General features: G+C 32.2%; 1 protein-coding gene across 16 annotated transcripts in view; it reads left to right on the top strand.

Moving 5' to 3' along the window:
* Positions 1-17,586, top strand: part of LOC106868181 (disco-interacting protein 2 homolog A) — a 262,625-nt gene that overhangs the window by 214,268 nt on the left and 30,771 nt on the right. For all 16 annotated transcript variants that reach the window (XM_052978508.1, XM_014913330.2, XM_052978512.1 and 13 more), the window contains 6 exons: positions 8,250-8,373; positions 8,780-8,883; positions 12,422-12,524; positions 14,282-14,346; positions 14,607-14,700; positions 15,321-15,440. In XM_052978508.1, the coding sequence (XP_052834468.1) occupies positions 8,250-8,373; positions 8,780-8,883; positions 12,422-12,524; positions 14,282-14,346; positions 14,607-14,700; positions 15,321-15,440 (610 nt within the window). The remainder of the gene's footprint in view (positions 1-8,249; positions 8,374-8,779; positions 8,884-12,421; positions 12,525-14,281; positions 14,347-14,606; positions 14,701-15,320; positions 15,441-17,586) is intronic.

Here is a 17,586-nt window from a genome sequence, read left to right as displayed (position 1 = left end):
CATTCCTAACGATGTTACTATTATTATATTATTATTATTATTACTATTATTAATCAGGTCGCTGCCGTGAATCGAACTCGGAATCTTGGGGTTAGTAGCCCCCGCTCTTAACCACTACGCCATATGCCCGTGGGCAATTATGGAGTGAATTTTAGGGCTTATAAATCTATTATTTTTCTATCCTTCCTCAATACCGGTTCCCATATGCTATTCATATCTGCACTCGGTCTGCTTAGGAGGTTGTTGTGTCCTAGCATATGTGCTGCTTCTTTTAGTTTTCGTATTTTCCAGTGTTGTTCCCTGTCTATTATTTTAACTTTAAAATATTATTCTCAGTATCTAGATTGGCATTTTTTTTTACTAATATTGAAGTTGTGGAAATAGGCAGACATCACCAGCATTAGGACATTGTTGGTCAGGGCATATTTTCAGGATGGCAGATTATTGCCTACTCAGTATTGTACTGTTTTGCTAAGTTGCCACTGACCACTATGACATAAGAAGAACCAAAGAATAGGTACTGCTGCTCTCTAGAGAAATCTCTTGGTTCCTGTCATATTGACCATTGCCATTGTTGTACTGTAGCCTCTCACAATGAAGCCTGCCTACATATCTTTTGCTGTTTTCTCCTTCAAAGACAGAAGGAGAATAAAGAAAAATCCATTACACAGCAGTGCCAAACCCAGAGCAAAATTTCCCTTGTAGTCATTGTGGTTAGGCCTGCCTAACCCATATTGGCCTATCATACACCAACTATCCTGCTCTGTCTAAACTTTTGTTTGCAACATCAAGCCACAATAATTTTTTATTGCTGTGACTTTAAATATAGCATCAAGAAATTTAATTCAGCTTCTTGTTGAGTTTTTTTGTCTCACTAGTGTCTGTAAAAATACAGCCAAGCAAGTAACGCACTTGTCATTTAGTTATATACTATCTTAAAGAAATTGATTTTATTATCAAAGGATTTTGAGTAGTAGTTAGAAAATATTCTGTCTTACTACATCTTTATAGGTTGAAAATTTAAGTTTCTATCTTTAGAAGTTACCTCTTTTTTCAACCTTGAGAAAGCATAATTAGAAATTATAATCACTGTGTGTGTATGTGTGTATTTGTATTGTTTCTGGTAAACTAATTTGTCTTTACATCTTTTTATCTCAGTAATACAACTACAGTAGCATTTAGTTTAGAACATTCTTGAAGATGCTTGCTGTTCCCGGCTGGGGTGCAATACTAATAGTGTAGTATGAACACCCACATAGTAGCTTATTATAGTTGTCTGTGAAAACTAGATGTTTTTGCATGATAGATGTGTATATATATCCGTCTTCCAAAAACTTTCTTCAGTACTCTATCTCCTTCTTGTGTATATCACCAGTACTTTATTATGTCCTTTTTTTTTATTGTAGTGATATAGTCTGTTCTTAGTATTGCTTCAGCTACCTACTCAATAACAACTTGTATGTTATGATATTGATGTTGCTACTGTTTTATTATCCAGATTTAGACCCCTAGTGAGAAATGTTTTCACTGAAGTATTTTAAAATTTCTACATTACAGTATTTATTTCTTCATGATATATTTTAAAACTTTGTTTTGCAATGCTTTATTTCATTTTGTTATTTCTTACCTGCCATTATTTTGTTATATACTATTATCTTAATGAATTTCTGTGTGTTCATCTATACTGTACCTGATTACCCGATATATATATATCAGATAATCAGGTACAGTATAGATGAACATTATATATATATATATATATATATATATATATATATATATATATATATATAGTCATTAAATGGTACAAGAGCCAATTTACTCATTTAAAGAATACACAAAAACATTCAAATTCACTTTTTTATCTATTTCTTGAAGTGTTAACATTTTCAACTTTGATGAAGCCTTCATTAACAGTAACTGGTTGATTACATTAAGCATAGTATGTAACATCATCTAGATCTTCATCCTAATAAACAGATAATTTGATATGAATTTTGAATTAAGTTTATGACCCAGTGATTTTGATAACTTCTTTGATTACCATAAATGGCTTCCTTTGTGAATATGTATATCACACACACACACACACACACTCATTTACATACAATCACAAACATATACCTCAGTATCATCTTCATTTTCAGTATCAGCATACAATACCACCAGCACAGTCAGCATCCACTATCACAACTGCTATGACCATACACCTACTATGGTCTCTATAGCTAGTGCACTTTTCTTTGGATTTCTGTAATAATTAGAGTCACTGTGTTGTGACTTGAGTAGATATTTTGATATCAGTATCTAGAGTTTTGTTTCTAAATAGCAGATAATTTTTATACTTTTAAATTTTTGCATCCACTAATTTTGATAACAATAACCATTTAATACCATTATTTGACTCCTGTCCCTAACAAGTGCCTATATTTTTATTTCTATCACTTTATCCATAACTTCAAAATCCTTTGAAAACCAAAGTAATTGCATATATAATGATTGTTATCCCTATTGCGATATGTTAATACATTATTCAGCAATAGCTGATATCATCTTTGTTGGAAAGAATTTAGTCTGTATTTCTAGAACATTTTTCCTTGTAACATATCTAAATGCCATTAGTAAAGCTGTATATGGATGAATTTTCTATCCTGTTTAACCCTTTTGTTACCATATCTCTGTTGAGATACTCTGTGTTTTTTCAATTAATTTTAAATGTAACAAAGAATTTAGTAAAATAACTTAGTTATCATTAAGCTAGTGTTTGGAACATAAATTGTGACTAAGTTTTGGTGGAAGATTTTAATTCAGGACTTTTGAAAACAAGACATTTGTACTACAGAGCTAGGGGCAGTTTCAGACGGTTTGGTATCAAAAGGGTCGAAAGACTCTATTATTTCAAGATCATAGATCTCTTTTTATAGGATCACAATAAAATGTAGGTGACTGCATTCATTGTTATGTGGGTCAGCTGTTTTTAAGTCAACTGGTGCTGCAACTTGTCTGTCTCAGATCAGTTGACATTACAGCCTATCTCTAACAGCTCAGCAGACACAGAAGTCTTTCTTTGAAGTCAACTGGCACTATAACGTTTCTCTAAGGCAGCAAATTGGTATTTATCCCAACTCTCTGTGCTGTGAGTCCAACTTTGCCTTTTATCATTTTAGGGTCAGTGTTAACCAAGTACTCGACTACTTCCTCACTGTCTCCCAGGCAATTAATTACTCAGTTACCTTCAAGAGATCAAGAAAAGAATGTTCACATTGTGATCTACTAATCCTTTCAGCACTATGTTGTGGACCTCACTATGAAAAAAGAAAAGACTAACACTGCAGTCAGTCTCCATCGGTGAACTGACAACTGCAGCTTTTCTCCCTCAGTTAAATTTACACTATCCTTTCTCCCTCTCTCTCTCTCTCTCTGGTCAGTTGATGGTGCATCTTTGTTCTTGTCATTGATGAAAGACATTTCACCTTTTATATTCCATTCAGTAATTATCTCAGACTTTCTGATGGTCTTTTTTTTTTTATTTCCCTTACCATAAAGTAATTGAAATCCATTGCTGTTAATTGAAATCTTCTCATTTTGACTAGGTTTGCCCATTTCATATTTTTGGAATGATCTTTCATAGACAGAATATAGCAGTAAGCAAAGCAGGCCAGGAATAAGCTGTAAATGTTAAAAGATAAAACCATCAACTTCCTGAAATTTATTTTGTAGGAATTATTTTAGCTGTTTCAAAGTGTGACTTCTCTTTGTTTTGTATTTGCTTCTCTCATTCTATCTGAAATCCTAAAAGTTCACTAACTCAACACAAAAGAAATTATATGTTGTGATTTAAGCAATAAGTCTGCATTATTTGTATTTTTAAATCTTAATAATTTGCAAAATTATCATACTCCCCACCCCTCTTCTGTAAAGTTTTTGTTTCCTTCTTCTCACCATCATTGTTCAAGAGGAGAAAGACATAGATCAGATTATTTGTAAGCTTTTGAATGAGTTTAGAGTGTTCAACTTGAACTGAAAGGAAATGTTACAAGGCTACATATTTTCTCATTTCTTGGTTGTTATTAATGTTTTTATATTTCGTAATTTTTGGAATACTTCTAGATCTGGTTCACCTCTATTGTACTACATTTTTTCACAATCTCATACAATATACGTTAAATTGTATACATGCTTGTGCATACTGTTGTCAACTCAATTTTGCGTATTTCACAATATTTCAAGATTAGTTCACCACATGATTACACCATTTAGACTGGCATAATTACTTAGACATTCTATTTCCATTAACAGCAACTTGGCCCATAAGAGGTTAATGATTGGCCAAGTTAATGTGAACTTTGTTATTCAAGAAAATATAACATTTAGCTTAACAAGCTTGTTTTTGTTTTATTTTTAATATCCTGATGAAGATAATTTGTTTGTATGTTAGTAAAATGTGCTAACATAAACTCTTGGGTGACCTTTCTGTTAACAGTATTATTGTCATTTTGCTCTTCATTTTATGAAATACAACCAAACTGTTCTTATGTTGTGTTTCTCAGTTTTTGTAAAATGTCAATTCTGCCAGTGAATTACATCTAGTATCTGCCTTAAAGCAGACTCTATATAGATTATTTTTACTGTTTATAGACAAGTTTTGTCATGTCTCCATGTAAGACATACAAGCATCAAAGGGTAGCTAATGTGCATCCTTTTATGCAACTTGTTTATCTGGTTTATGTGCAGTAGTGAATGGTAAAAAGCTGAGTGTAATAAGAGAAGATAGATTACTCGATATAACAACCACATACTTATTAAATATCATATAACATCACTTCCTCCTTTTGCAACCCTCATGTTATATTACTGTGTTACTTTTGTGGGCTATATCTGACTTCACTTTAGAAGTACTGTTTGTTTTTCTATCATAAAATATGCCAGGTACAAAATATTAAAAAACAAAATACACAAAAATAAAGTTATAGCCTGATTACAGTTTCCAGTCACTGAATAAGGACATCTGCTAAAACTGATTTAACAGATTCTACCAAGTAGACATAGGTCAGATAGTTTGGCAGGCTGTGATGGGTCAGAGGTTAAATTGGGCTCCGATGTCTGCTTTGACAAAGTTTCTATGGCTGGATGCCCTTCCTGATGCCAAATGCTTTACAGACTGTACTAGGTGCTTTTTTTTTTTTTTTTTGGCACCAGTACTAGTGAGGTCATTAACAAGACCCTTTGGTTGACTGGAGTACAGAATTGAGGGAGATGGCTTTGTGCCAGGTGTTGAGAAGCTAAAGTATGATATAGAGACAGGAACAGGTGTCTCGCTGTGGAGGAGATACATGGCTATCTCAGTAGAAAAGTGAGGAACGATGAAAAAAAGTGCATACTCTCAAGACACAAGAAAGTGGATAAAAATTGAAAAGTGACAGAATTGAGGATGACTGGGTGGGTAGGTTTGTAAAAATGTGGAAAGAATGACAGCTGATTAAGATAAGGACAGAGGTAAATGCAGTGAATGGTGAACATGGGTGGCAATGTGGTCAGTAGTGAATCTCAGTTTGGGGTAAGGTAAATGAATAAAGGTGTGGGTCAGGGAGGAGGAGGTGATAAGTGGCAGTACATTAAAAAGTTGGAGAGGAGAGCAACAATATATTAAAACCATAAGCAGATAAGAAATAAAGAGATGATGTGGAGTGTATGTAGAAAAGTTTTTATTAAATTTTTATTGTACTACAAACCAGTGTGTGAGTTTGAATACACACAGTCACACAATAAATGTCTCTTACTATATATTCACAACAGATATGTTAATGTTTAATCGCAGATCAGCTCTGATCCAGCAGATCTATGGTTAAGTGTTCTATGCTTATCTTGGTTTCAGACATAATGTAACTACAAATAGATTTTCAGTTTTGTTTTTTGTTTTGTTTTTTTTTATGCTGTAAATTTTGAAAGATATGGCTGATATAAGGGGCAACCAAACTAAGTATATCAGGAATAAAATTCCAAAAAATAAAAAAAAAAGCAAAAAAAATAGGCACAGGCATGGCTGTGTGGTGAGAAGCTTGCTTTCCAGCCACATGGTTGCAGATTCATTCTCACTGCATGGAACCTTGAGCAAGTGTCTTCTACTATAGCCTCAGACTGACCAAAGCTTTACGAGTGAATTTGATAAATAGAAACTGAAAGATATACATATATCTGTGTGTGTGTTTGTCAAACCCCAACACTTGTTGGTGTCTTTATGACCCCATAACTTAGCAGTTTAGTAAAAGAGACTGAAAGAATAAGTAACGGGCTTTAAAAAAAACAGGTAATGGAGTCAATTCAACTAACAATTCTTCAAGGTGGTGCCCCAGCATGGCTGTAGTCCAATGACTGAAACAAGTAAAAATTAAAAAGAAGTTTTCTGTAAAATGCTCCAAAATTTGGGGGTTTTCTATAATCAATACATTTGCTTATAGAACCAGACAGAAAGTGAATTGATTGTGATTGTCTTGACATAAAGATGAAAGGAACAGTCTGCAAGTATTAGTGATAGTATCCAAATGTATCTTACCAAAATAGAATTTTACATTGATTTAAAATTCAATAGTTCAATTCTGAAATTCAGCAACATATATAAACATACCCATTCTATATTTTTTTAATTACCTTTTGTCTCTGATATATAAAATAAATTTTACCAATCATAACTAAAATGATAAATGCTTTTGTTTTTAGGTTATACTCAGTTATTTAAGAAAATATTTTTAAAATCGAAAATTTTTAAAATTATTTTTCTATTTATTTTGCAGTAATAAGTGTATAAAAAAAAAAAAGATGCCGTAGCCAAATAATTTCCAAATGATTCTCTTTTCATCATCCATATTAAACTCGCACTTATGATCCTTTCTAATTTAGTTTCTTAGAAAGATTTTCTTTGGTGATATTTTTGATCATTCATTACATTTATAAAATATAATTCTTTTTTATTGTATTTATTTACTTTTAAAGTGGTTGAAATACTTTCAGTGCAGAGTACTGTGTTTTTCAGTATTTTGTTCATAATGTTATGCTTAATCATCATTTTCATAGGTTTCTTTTTGTTACCATACTGGTATAAGTTGGTTGCAACTTTTTGAGGCAGTATTCTATGGTCAGGTGCCTTTACTGACCTCACCTCTTTCAGGTTTTTTAAGTGAAGAACTTTACTTTGCACCTTTGAATGTCAAACCACTACTGGAAAACATAAGCAAAACTACTACTGCAAAAACAGTATTGATGAGAAGAGATACAGAAAGAATACATAGCCATGTATATGACAGGCTTTTGTACAGTTTCTACCAATCAAATTACACTTGCAAAGCATTAATCAGCCAGAGGTTATAGTAGAAGGCATTTTCCCAAGGTGTCATTTGACAGCATGGAACCAAAATCCACATAGTTGTGAAGGAAACTTCTTAAACACAGAGCTATACTTAAGTATACACAATAATAGCCTTTGTCCTTCAATTCAGTTTCATGACAATTCTTGGGTAATATTTTATTATGAAAGGTTTTAATAAATGTTTGAGTGTTTATTTGATTGTTATGCTGCATATCCTTGTTTCCATTTTTTTAAAAATCCTTTACAGTCTATTAATTTCTTTCAAACCCTTTAACATTTAAAATGGCGATATGCAACCCAAATATTCTATCTATAACACTTTCCTTTCAATGTCATTCTAAAAATATTTAATCACATACTCAAAATTTCGAAGCTACAAGATAATGTCTGATTAATTAGAAACAATGTAAATAAATAAGCATTACATATAACAGAGAGGTCTAAATGTTAAGGGGTTAAAGGATACTAATTATGTTACTAAATTTACTTTATTCATTGTCACAGAGATCCTTTTTTTTATAAACTTCGAAGATCTCTGAATATTCTCCTTTACACCGCTGCTATTTAAAATATGGTTCTTACTTCCATTTAATTTTATATAATATTTCAGTATTGTTGGTAAAAAACAAAAATGTCTTATGGAAACCAGCTGACTACATAATGCTGTTAAAATTCTCTGATTTGCTTGTAACATGATTGAGTACCAGTTATATATGTAAAATAACATCTACAATTAAGTGTCCCTTTAAAAAAAAAAGACTTTCACTCTTCATTATATTTTTTGTTACTTATTTCACAGGTGTATAATTTTTACAGATTTAGTCCTTTAATGATATTTTCATGTTTTCCTTTATTTTCTACTTAATACTCTGTCATTTCATTTCAGGATGCTGGTGGGTTAGGAATTGGATTCCTTTTGGGTAACCTTAATGTTAACTGGGCCCTTACATCAGAAGCTTGTAATAAAGCATTACCTAAAACGCCTAATGGGGAAGTAATTATTTTCAAAGGTAAGATAATTTATCAACTATAGTTTTGTACACTATTTCTTTCATTATCATCAGCATTTTGAGAATAATTTCGCCAAATTTATATCAATTGAATGTGTTATGCAAATAACGTTGATATAAAGAGCATGCACATTCGACAGGAAGAGGAAGAGAGAGAACGGCCATTCAGAATAACGTACAGGACTATGACTAAAGATTAGTTTCTTTGAACCAGGATTTACTGGTTGTACATTACAGAATGATAATCTCCAACTCTAGAAAATGACAATCATCTCAACTTCTTGTTTTCTCTCATCACTTAATTTTCCATACATTACTATAACATTTGAAACCATCTGTAATGTACCTCTTAATTATTGTTAGCTGTCATCTGAATTTCATGTTTTATATTGTTATTCTTTTCTAGGATGGCCCAAACTCAATTGGTTTGTTACTGAAAACATGGGTAAACCACCAAAGGATTGGCAACCCCCTCCAAGAGTTGCAGATAATATTGCTGCCTATGTAGAAGTGAGTATTTTATACAGTTCTTCAAACTAGCAGTAACCAGGACTTTGGATTAAAATCTAAGTTTGAATACTTTTGCAGTGTACAAATCATTAGTAGTTCTAACAGAAAAACTTCAATATAGAAGACTTTACCATTAAAAGTATAGTAGGAATTAACCAACATAAAGTGCAAGAAATCCAAATACCAACTCTTTTAGAGTCGGTGGTAATAATAATCATAATAATGATTCCTCTTTGCCTTTGATTATATATTAGCAGTTTGTTGCAACTTTGTCTCCCAGAGTAACTTAATCATGTCATTACCACATTGCCTGGTATATATATGATGAAGCCAGATCCACTGTCAGTTTTCACAATGAGCATTTGGTTGTTCATTAAACTGAACAACCTACTCGTTTAAGTAGCTGAGTATCTTATAGGCTTGTGTTCACTAAACTTAATTTTCAGCCCAAATTAATATGACATAATATAATAACAAGCCTAGATCATTGAATTTTAGGACATTCTGAGAATTAATCATTGGCAGTAAGCCATACTTTATCAGAAAATGGTCCAGTGTGGTTGATTATGTATTTATTGTCATAATTCAGAGGTTTCTGACCATTCTCATGTAACTGATTTAAATATCAGACATGATTTAGCTATTATAAATTCATATCAGATTGCAATTTCAACCAGTAGCAGTTTAGGTAACACATTTGTTTCATATGGAGCCATTCCCCAATTATTTTCATGCAGTTGAGTCAAAATTTTACTTTGTAATATTTTCAGAATTAGTTTGGGAAAATTGGACTACAAAATTAATGAATTCCTATGATAACTAACACTTCTCATTTTACAAATACTCTCTTAAATTTTTAGTTTTTCTGGCTATTTGAATAATATAGATACATGGCTTCATATGTGATTCTGTTTCTTTTGTACTAACTAGCAAACCTTGAAAACCTTCGATAATTTGATGTATTTCAAATTTAGACAGAATATGATTTCTTCAAAATTGTAATCTGTTTTTATAATGCTGCAGTATGTTCATGTTACTTCAAAGTTTTATGTATTAAACTGAATATTTATATGAGGGCAATAGAATTACCCAAATGTTATAGTCATTGGCACATAAAAACCAATAATCAGGTGATAATTCGGGTACTAGCAGCTTGTAATTAGGGATTAATTCAAAATGTCTTCTCTGAGGGAATCATATAAAGTTATGAAAATCAAATATAGTAAATAATCCCTTTTTCTCTATTTGCAAATATCATTGTTGATATGTATTAAGTATTTTAGATGCATGGGCTAAAGGATGATCAATTCCATTTTCACACTGAAACAAAAATATTCCAGTTCCAACTGGTGATAGATACATTTACTACCACAATTAATGGCAAATGTTCATCGAAATGCATGAGCTCTATGACCTTAATCACTTGGCCATTTGAATGGTATATTCTATTTCATTGACATTGACACTAGCATAAGGTTCTTAATGAATTTGTAATAATATTCATTCTGAAAGAAATGCTAATATTTCATCCATCATATGGTGACAATGGTATCATTCAGATATGCTGCACAATGTTTTATTCTTGATAACGTTTGATTGGCAAGACATTGAAATATAGAAGTATAGCAAGACTACTAGAATTTTTTAGTGGCATTTGTTTGTACTTATAAAAACTGAAAGGGGTATTTGTCATAAGAAATTGCTGTGATTTTTCTGTTAACTTCACCTATAAACATGTCTTTTTTTTTTTTTTTTTTTTTTTGTCTTCCAATTCTCCAATTTATGAAATAGTTCATGTACAAGCATTAAGTGTTGTTGTTTGATTTGTTGATAGTGACTTTAAAATCTCCACAAATGTGAGCTTTGACATTCAGCTTCCAAAAGGCAATGATTGTAGATCATTCAGTTCCAGTGTATAATTCTGTACTTCACATTCCAATTCTTTTACCAATTTTGACTTTTGACAATAGAAATGGTCTGGCTGGCCTGTCAATAACTCAATTTTTCATTTGGACTCAGTCAAATTGTGCATTTTTATACAGTGATCTAAGTTAGGTGAAAATATATCCGAATATTTAGTGCATAAATCATTGATTTTATCTTTGGTACTAATAGTTATGAGTACACATAGCAAGACATATTAAATACTTTTAACCAATATTCTGAATAAATTTTAATCTATTTCAGAATCTATAGCAAAAGCTTCTTAAATTTTGTGGTTATTTATTTCTAATTTCTATATTCAATAGGCATTTTCATTTAACTGCAATATTTTTATTGCAATAAACTTTTAATTTTATCAATACAAGTTCTAATGGTAGAGATCCAATATTTTATATGTACTTAAATCAAAGATCTAATGGCACTGGTATTTAATTCTGATTAATCAATTTGTTATTGATTTATGTTGAAATATAACATTTTTTTCTGATTTCTTCTTACAAATTTTTTAATATATCACATTAGCTTCAATTTTTTAATTCATTTGATTGGTATGTACTACTGACAGAATTATTTTCATGACAATTATAATTTTTCTGTTAAGCTCAATAGATATTTGAAATTGCTACATATAATTTTCATTTGATCTCATGTAATGCATTCACTAAATGACCAGCTTGCCATCTGAATTACACTTTTTTTTTTTTATCCTTCTGTGAAAAAGCTTTTTGTTATCTAACTTTTTACACAACTTTGCCTTTAAAATACTAAATTTTTTTATCATTTTTAATATAATTTGACAAACTTGGAGAAATCTTGTATTATGTCACTGTACCACCAAATAGTTGTTGAGTATCTTTAGCATGAATAGTAGATTTTACAACTTTTCATACAATACATCATTAAGTAATGGATTTTTGTCATGCAGATAAAACACATCACATTTCTTAATGTCATGTAAATGTGACAGTGCAATAAGGTACAAAAGAAACAACAATTTAGAGTGCATTGTTTCTGAATTTACAATCTCATGCTAATAGCCTCATCTCATCATCATCATCATCATCGTTTAACGTCCGCTTTCCATGCTAGCATGGGTTGGACGATTTGACTGAGGACTGGTGAAACCGGATGGCAACACCAGGCTCCAGTCTGATTTGGCAGAGTTTCTACAGCTGGATGCCCTTCCTAACGCCAACCACTCAGAGAGTGTAGTGGGTGCTTTTACGTGTCACCCGCACGAAAACGGCCACGCTCGAAATGGTGTCTTTTATGTGCCACCCGCACAAGCCAGTCCAGGGGCACTGGCAACGATCTCGCTCGAAAATCCTACAGGAGCCAGTCAGGCGGTACTGGCAACGGCCACGCTCAAAATGGTGCATCTCATGTGCCACCCGCACAAGAACCAGTCCAGGGGCACTTCATTACATATTGGTGAAATTTATTAGACACAGTTAGAATTTGTAAAAGTTTCATGAGTATCAAGTGAGAACTGCCAACAGTCTCAGTCCTATGTTGTTGAATATTTCTGTAGTCTGCTGATGCCACAAGCTTTCAAATTTACTAATTTTTTTTCTCTTCATTTTGTTTGTTTCAGTATACTACAAGTAAAGATGGGAGTACCGTTGGTGTGACTGTGGCACAGAGTACTATGCTATGTCATTGTCGGACACTTACTGTCGCATGTAACTACACAGAAGGTAATATTTCATTTTAAACTAATTAGTAACTTTTTTCTCCTCCATTATCAACAATATTCATTGTCTTACATATTATTCTGTATTTCAGTATCATTGTTTCTTAAATCAAAAAATATCTTCAAAATATAAAAAGAAAGAGTATGGTATCAAAAGATTTTGCAGATAATTTTTCCTATAATAGACTTATGTCCTAACCCTCTATTCTTCACCTGTCAGAAAAATTTCCATATATTTTTAATACTTTAGTACATAACAAAACCTTGTTGACTGATTTTAAAAACCAATGATTTATTTTCTACTCAAAATGAACTAGTAACCTTCTTGTTGTGTTAATGTTTTTCCTTTCAAAAGTGTATATTTTATATCTGCTTTGATAATATATTAATTAGATATGGTAATATTCTGATGTTACTCAGTATGTGGTGATTAAATTATTAGTTTTTCAGATAACATCAAACACTTTTTTTCTAGTTTAAGTGTATACTTGAAAACTTTACTTTAATGAACATTAAAAGTATCTTGTACTTTTTAAAGTTATGTAATTTTGCAGGGGTTTGACAAAAATCTCAAGCATTATAGAGAAAGATGGATAAAAGATATACTTAAAGCAACTTAATATAATTATCTTTGTTGGCATAAATTGAATAGTTTTGGATATTTCATTGGCACTGTAGAAACAATGTTATACAAATGGTACTAAGGTTTTGTTGTAGCAAATAGTGTTCCCCATGAGTCAGAACATGATGTAATTCTTGAGGGGAACTTTCATTTTTTTTAATAGCCAATAGTAACCCAGGATATGCTTATTATTTGATAGTACCAAATATAGAATTTCAGAAAAACTTCAGATTTCTTACTTAGGTTTTATTGATTTTTACAAGGTATTATAATCTCATTTTTAATATATGAATGTCTTCTGCTGTATGCATATGTAGATAAACATATATAGTAATAACATTATTTAGCTACTTCCAAGAAAGTATAGGGTACTCAATACTAAGTTATTAGTTTATTGCTGTGAGTCAAGTAAAGAAGCTACCTCTATGGGTGCTGAGGAATCTTTTATTAGGTCTGTTTGTTTGTCGTGTGCTGTACATGTGTTTCTTTCTGATTTGTTCTTAATTTAAACAAATTTGGTGAAGGCATGTTGGGTTCACAATCCTAAGGTTATGGGTTGGATTTTTGGACCAGGCAGTGCATCTTGTTCTTGAGCAATACACTTCATTTCATATTGCTCCAATCTGTTCACCAGCTGAAAATGCATACCAGCCTTGTACTGATGCAGCCTTCTCTCCCTCCAGCTGTCGGGTGTCAAGGGTAGAAAGATGTCTGTCTGCTCAGAACCATGTAGAAAACATGGTACAAGCTAAGTCTTTCTTGTGCTTTGGTTTTTAAACAAATCTGATAAAGCATTCCCACCACCCATAAAAATGAACTTCTACCAATGAGAAACTCCTTCATCATCATCATTTAATGTTCATTTTCCATGCTGGTATGGATTGGATAGTTTGACATGGGCTGGTAAAGCCATGGCCATACCAGTCTCTACTATCTGTTTTAGCATGATTTTTATGGCTGGATGCCCTTCCTAATGCTAGCCACTTTACTGGGTGTTTTTTATATGGCACTCAGTTTTACACACACACACATACACACGTGTGTGTATGTGTATATAAATGTGTGTGCATGTTGTATATGTGTGTGTATGATTACATGTATTATATTTTGCTTGACTCTTTTTCTTATGTTTGTAATAGGAGAAGTAATGGTCTGTGTATTAGACTTCAAACGTGATGTTGGTCTCTGGCATGGCATATTGTGTGTAAGTATTATTTTGTTTGAGAATTTTTGTTTTTTTAAACTGTTAACTAAAATGGTACAATTGTTTACAGAAAAGCTGTTTTTTGTGAAAAATAAAATTAGCTTTGCTTTTGTTCATATATGTTAAAAATAATGTAAGCATTTCATACATTATTTGATATCACTGTGAGCAAGTGCAGTATTTAGTTTCAACTGAATGCTATTGCGTATGTGTTTTTTTCTACCATCCTAACACTTTATATTTCTGTGTAACTATTCCAGAGTGTTTTTAACGGAATGCATGTGATTTTCATTCCTTATTCTTTGATGAAAGTTGACCCAGCATCCTGGATGAAGATGGTGACTAAGTACAAAGGTATGTACATTAATATGAAACACTGAATTGCAGACTCAATATAGACATTTTTTTAGACTAACCATATTTTGGTTTCAATTTAGAATATACTCTCAGTTTACCAGACAATTTCTAAGTGGGTTTTTTTTTTTTTTACCATTATTCTTTTCATATTATTCAATGGTAAAACATTAAACGTATATTACTAATACATTTTTAAAGAATCAGCATTATATTTTTTCTTCATTATTAATTTAGAACTTAATCTAAGTACTCTATTTTCATATATTTTACAATTTCAGTTCTGTATCAGTATTGCTTCTCTTTCAATATCTGTCAATCATCATAGTTTTTGCTAGCTAAAGCTTGACAAGATATTTTCTGTCCTGCCCTTCTTGTAAAGCTGAAAATAAACTATGCTTACATATTTTCATAGGATATTTTTATTTTAGTTAGTTTATTAGACTAGTTCTGAACAGTTATTCCATAGAAAATTTCTCAATGACTCATATACTTTTACATGCAGCTCTGATGCCAAATTTACTGTTATTCAAAATATTTTTTCTTTAAATTATTTTCACCTTGTTTATCATCATCATCTTTTTTTTAAGAGTTTTAATGTGTTTTGAACTTTATTTCAGCTGCTGTGGCTGTAGTGAAATCACGTGATATGCATTGGGGCTTGTTAGCCCAAAAAGATCACAAAGATGTAAACTTTAATACTCTTCGTATGCTGCTGGTCGCTGATGGTGCCAATCCTTGTAAGCTATAATTCAATTTTTGTTTATATGACATTGTCATAAATCATTATACAAGCATATATTCATACATAAAAAGCAAGGAATTTAAGTTACTCATCTTATTTTACTCAGACAGTGTGAATGAAGACACATGGAATTGATACAATTTTGTATGTGTATGTGTGTGTGTACATACATTTGTGTTGTATATGCACACACGCACACACACGTTTCCACATAGCAATTCCATCAACAAAGCATTGGTTGGCTCAAGATTCTTATCTAGGATGACTTGCTCAAGGTTCCATGTAGTGGAACTGAACCTGAAATCATATGATTGTTAAGCAAACTTCATAACTACACAGTCATGAATGATCTAATTATCAGAAAAGATGGGAATATTGATGCAAGACCCATAGTACCAGCTGAAGACTATATTGAAGAATCAGTATCCAGTAACCCAGGGCTTATTAGTAATGTCTTTATTAGAAATATTCAAATTAGTGTTTGGTTCAGGCTTGAAACAGAGATTCACAGCTAAACAGTTTTAGGAATGAGTGGCCTTAAATAAAAGTTATTATTATGTTTATTTGTATATAATACATAGTTGTGTATATGTACCACTAAGTATGGGCTGTCAAATCTTCAAACCAAGTATAATACACACTAATTTTTCTTTAGTTTTATGATGGGGGTGAAGAATAGTTCATATTGTTCACAGGCAACAATGTATTTGTAGTTTGTGTTCTTGACACACATACTTCTGATATTTTTTAGTATGCATAATTTTTGTTTTAAATAGCTTTGGATTATGCATTGTACATTCAGGTTTTGGCAATTTTATTTTTATGCAATATATTTATCTCTTCATATGAAAATCATTTTATAAAATTTAAGGAAATATTTCTATGTAAATTGCATATATATTAAATGATATATGTTGCATGTATAGTAAATGCTAACTTGACTGGATGGTCACAGCAAGAACAGCTTTACGTTATTTCTTATAAGTTTATTCAAATGAATAAAATTTTAAGAATGTAATATTTTTGTAGCAGAATATATACAAACTAAAGCATGTACTTGCATATATACGCAAAGTAAAGTATGTTGCTGTGTACAAACAGAAACTAAGCACATTTCATCCTTCTGCTGTTTCTGTTTTGAGCTGTCTGTATTACTTATGAATTTTTTCGATCTGTTAGTGAAATAGGATATAACTTTGATTACTGTTGTTTCTTACATAAATACACTTAAGAAATATGAGGGAGTGTCAAAAATTATACGCACACTTGTTTTTTCAATGTATTTACACAAAACAAGGGATACACAAGTACATTTTTCTATACAGTCTCCTTTGTTTTTGATACACTTGGTCCAGCAGTCTACAAGCTTGCATATTCCCTCCCAGAAGAAGGTTTTCAGTTGGTCATGCAACTATTTATGCACTGCTTCCTTCACATCTTCACCTGTAGGAAATCGACAACATCATAAACCATCTTTGAGCAGTCCAAAGATATATTAGTTGGAAGGAGTGAGATCTAGGCTGTAGCCAGGGTGTTCCAGCACCTCAAAACCCAATTGGTTAAGCCATGTGTGGGCGTGCATTGTCATGCAACAACAAAACTTTCTTCAACAATAGGCTTCGGCATTTGGTGCAAATTGCTGGCTTCAATTGACCAGCAAAGCACTGTATCGTGCACTGTTGATCATACACCCCTTTTTTCAGGTAGTCTTCCAGTATAGGCCCTTTTGGGTCCCAAAAAAGGGTTAGCATCATCTTTCCTGCAGAAGACTGTCTTGAATTTCTTTGTCATGGGTGAACCAGGGTGTTTCCACTCCATAATCTGCCCTTTGGATTCTGCCTCCTAATGATGGACTCACGTTTCATCTTCTATGACTATTCTGCTCAAAAATTCCTCACCCTTTAGCAATGGAGTAAACATTAGCAGACCTCAAGATGTTTGCGCTTGTGCTCTGCAGTAAGCTCTCTTGGCACCCATCTTGCACAGACATTATGGAAGTCATGCTTGTTGTGAATGATTTGATAGGCAGAAACATGTCTAAAAGGCGGCGAGCTGGCAGAAACGTTAGCATGCCGGGCGAAATGCTTAGCGGTATTTTGTCTGCCGTTACGTTCTGAGTTCAAATTCCGCCAAGGTCGACT

The sequence above is a fragment of the Octopus bimaculoides genome, chromosome 2, assembly GCF_001194135.2.
Source record: "Octopus bimaculoides isolate UCB-OBI-ISO-001 chromosome 2, ASM119413v2, whole genome shotgun sequence".
Lineage (NCBI taxonomy): Eukaryota > Metazoa > Mollusca > Cephalopoda > Octopoda > Octopodidae > Octopus > Octopus bimaculoides.
The sequence above is the reverse complement of the archived record's forward strand: the minus strand, read 5'-3'. Positions and strand labels throughout refer to the sequence as shown.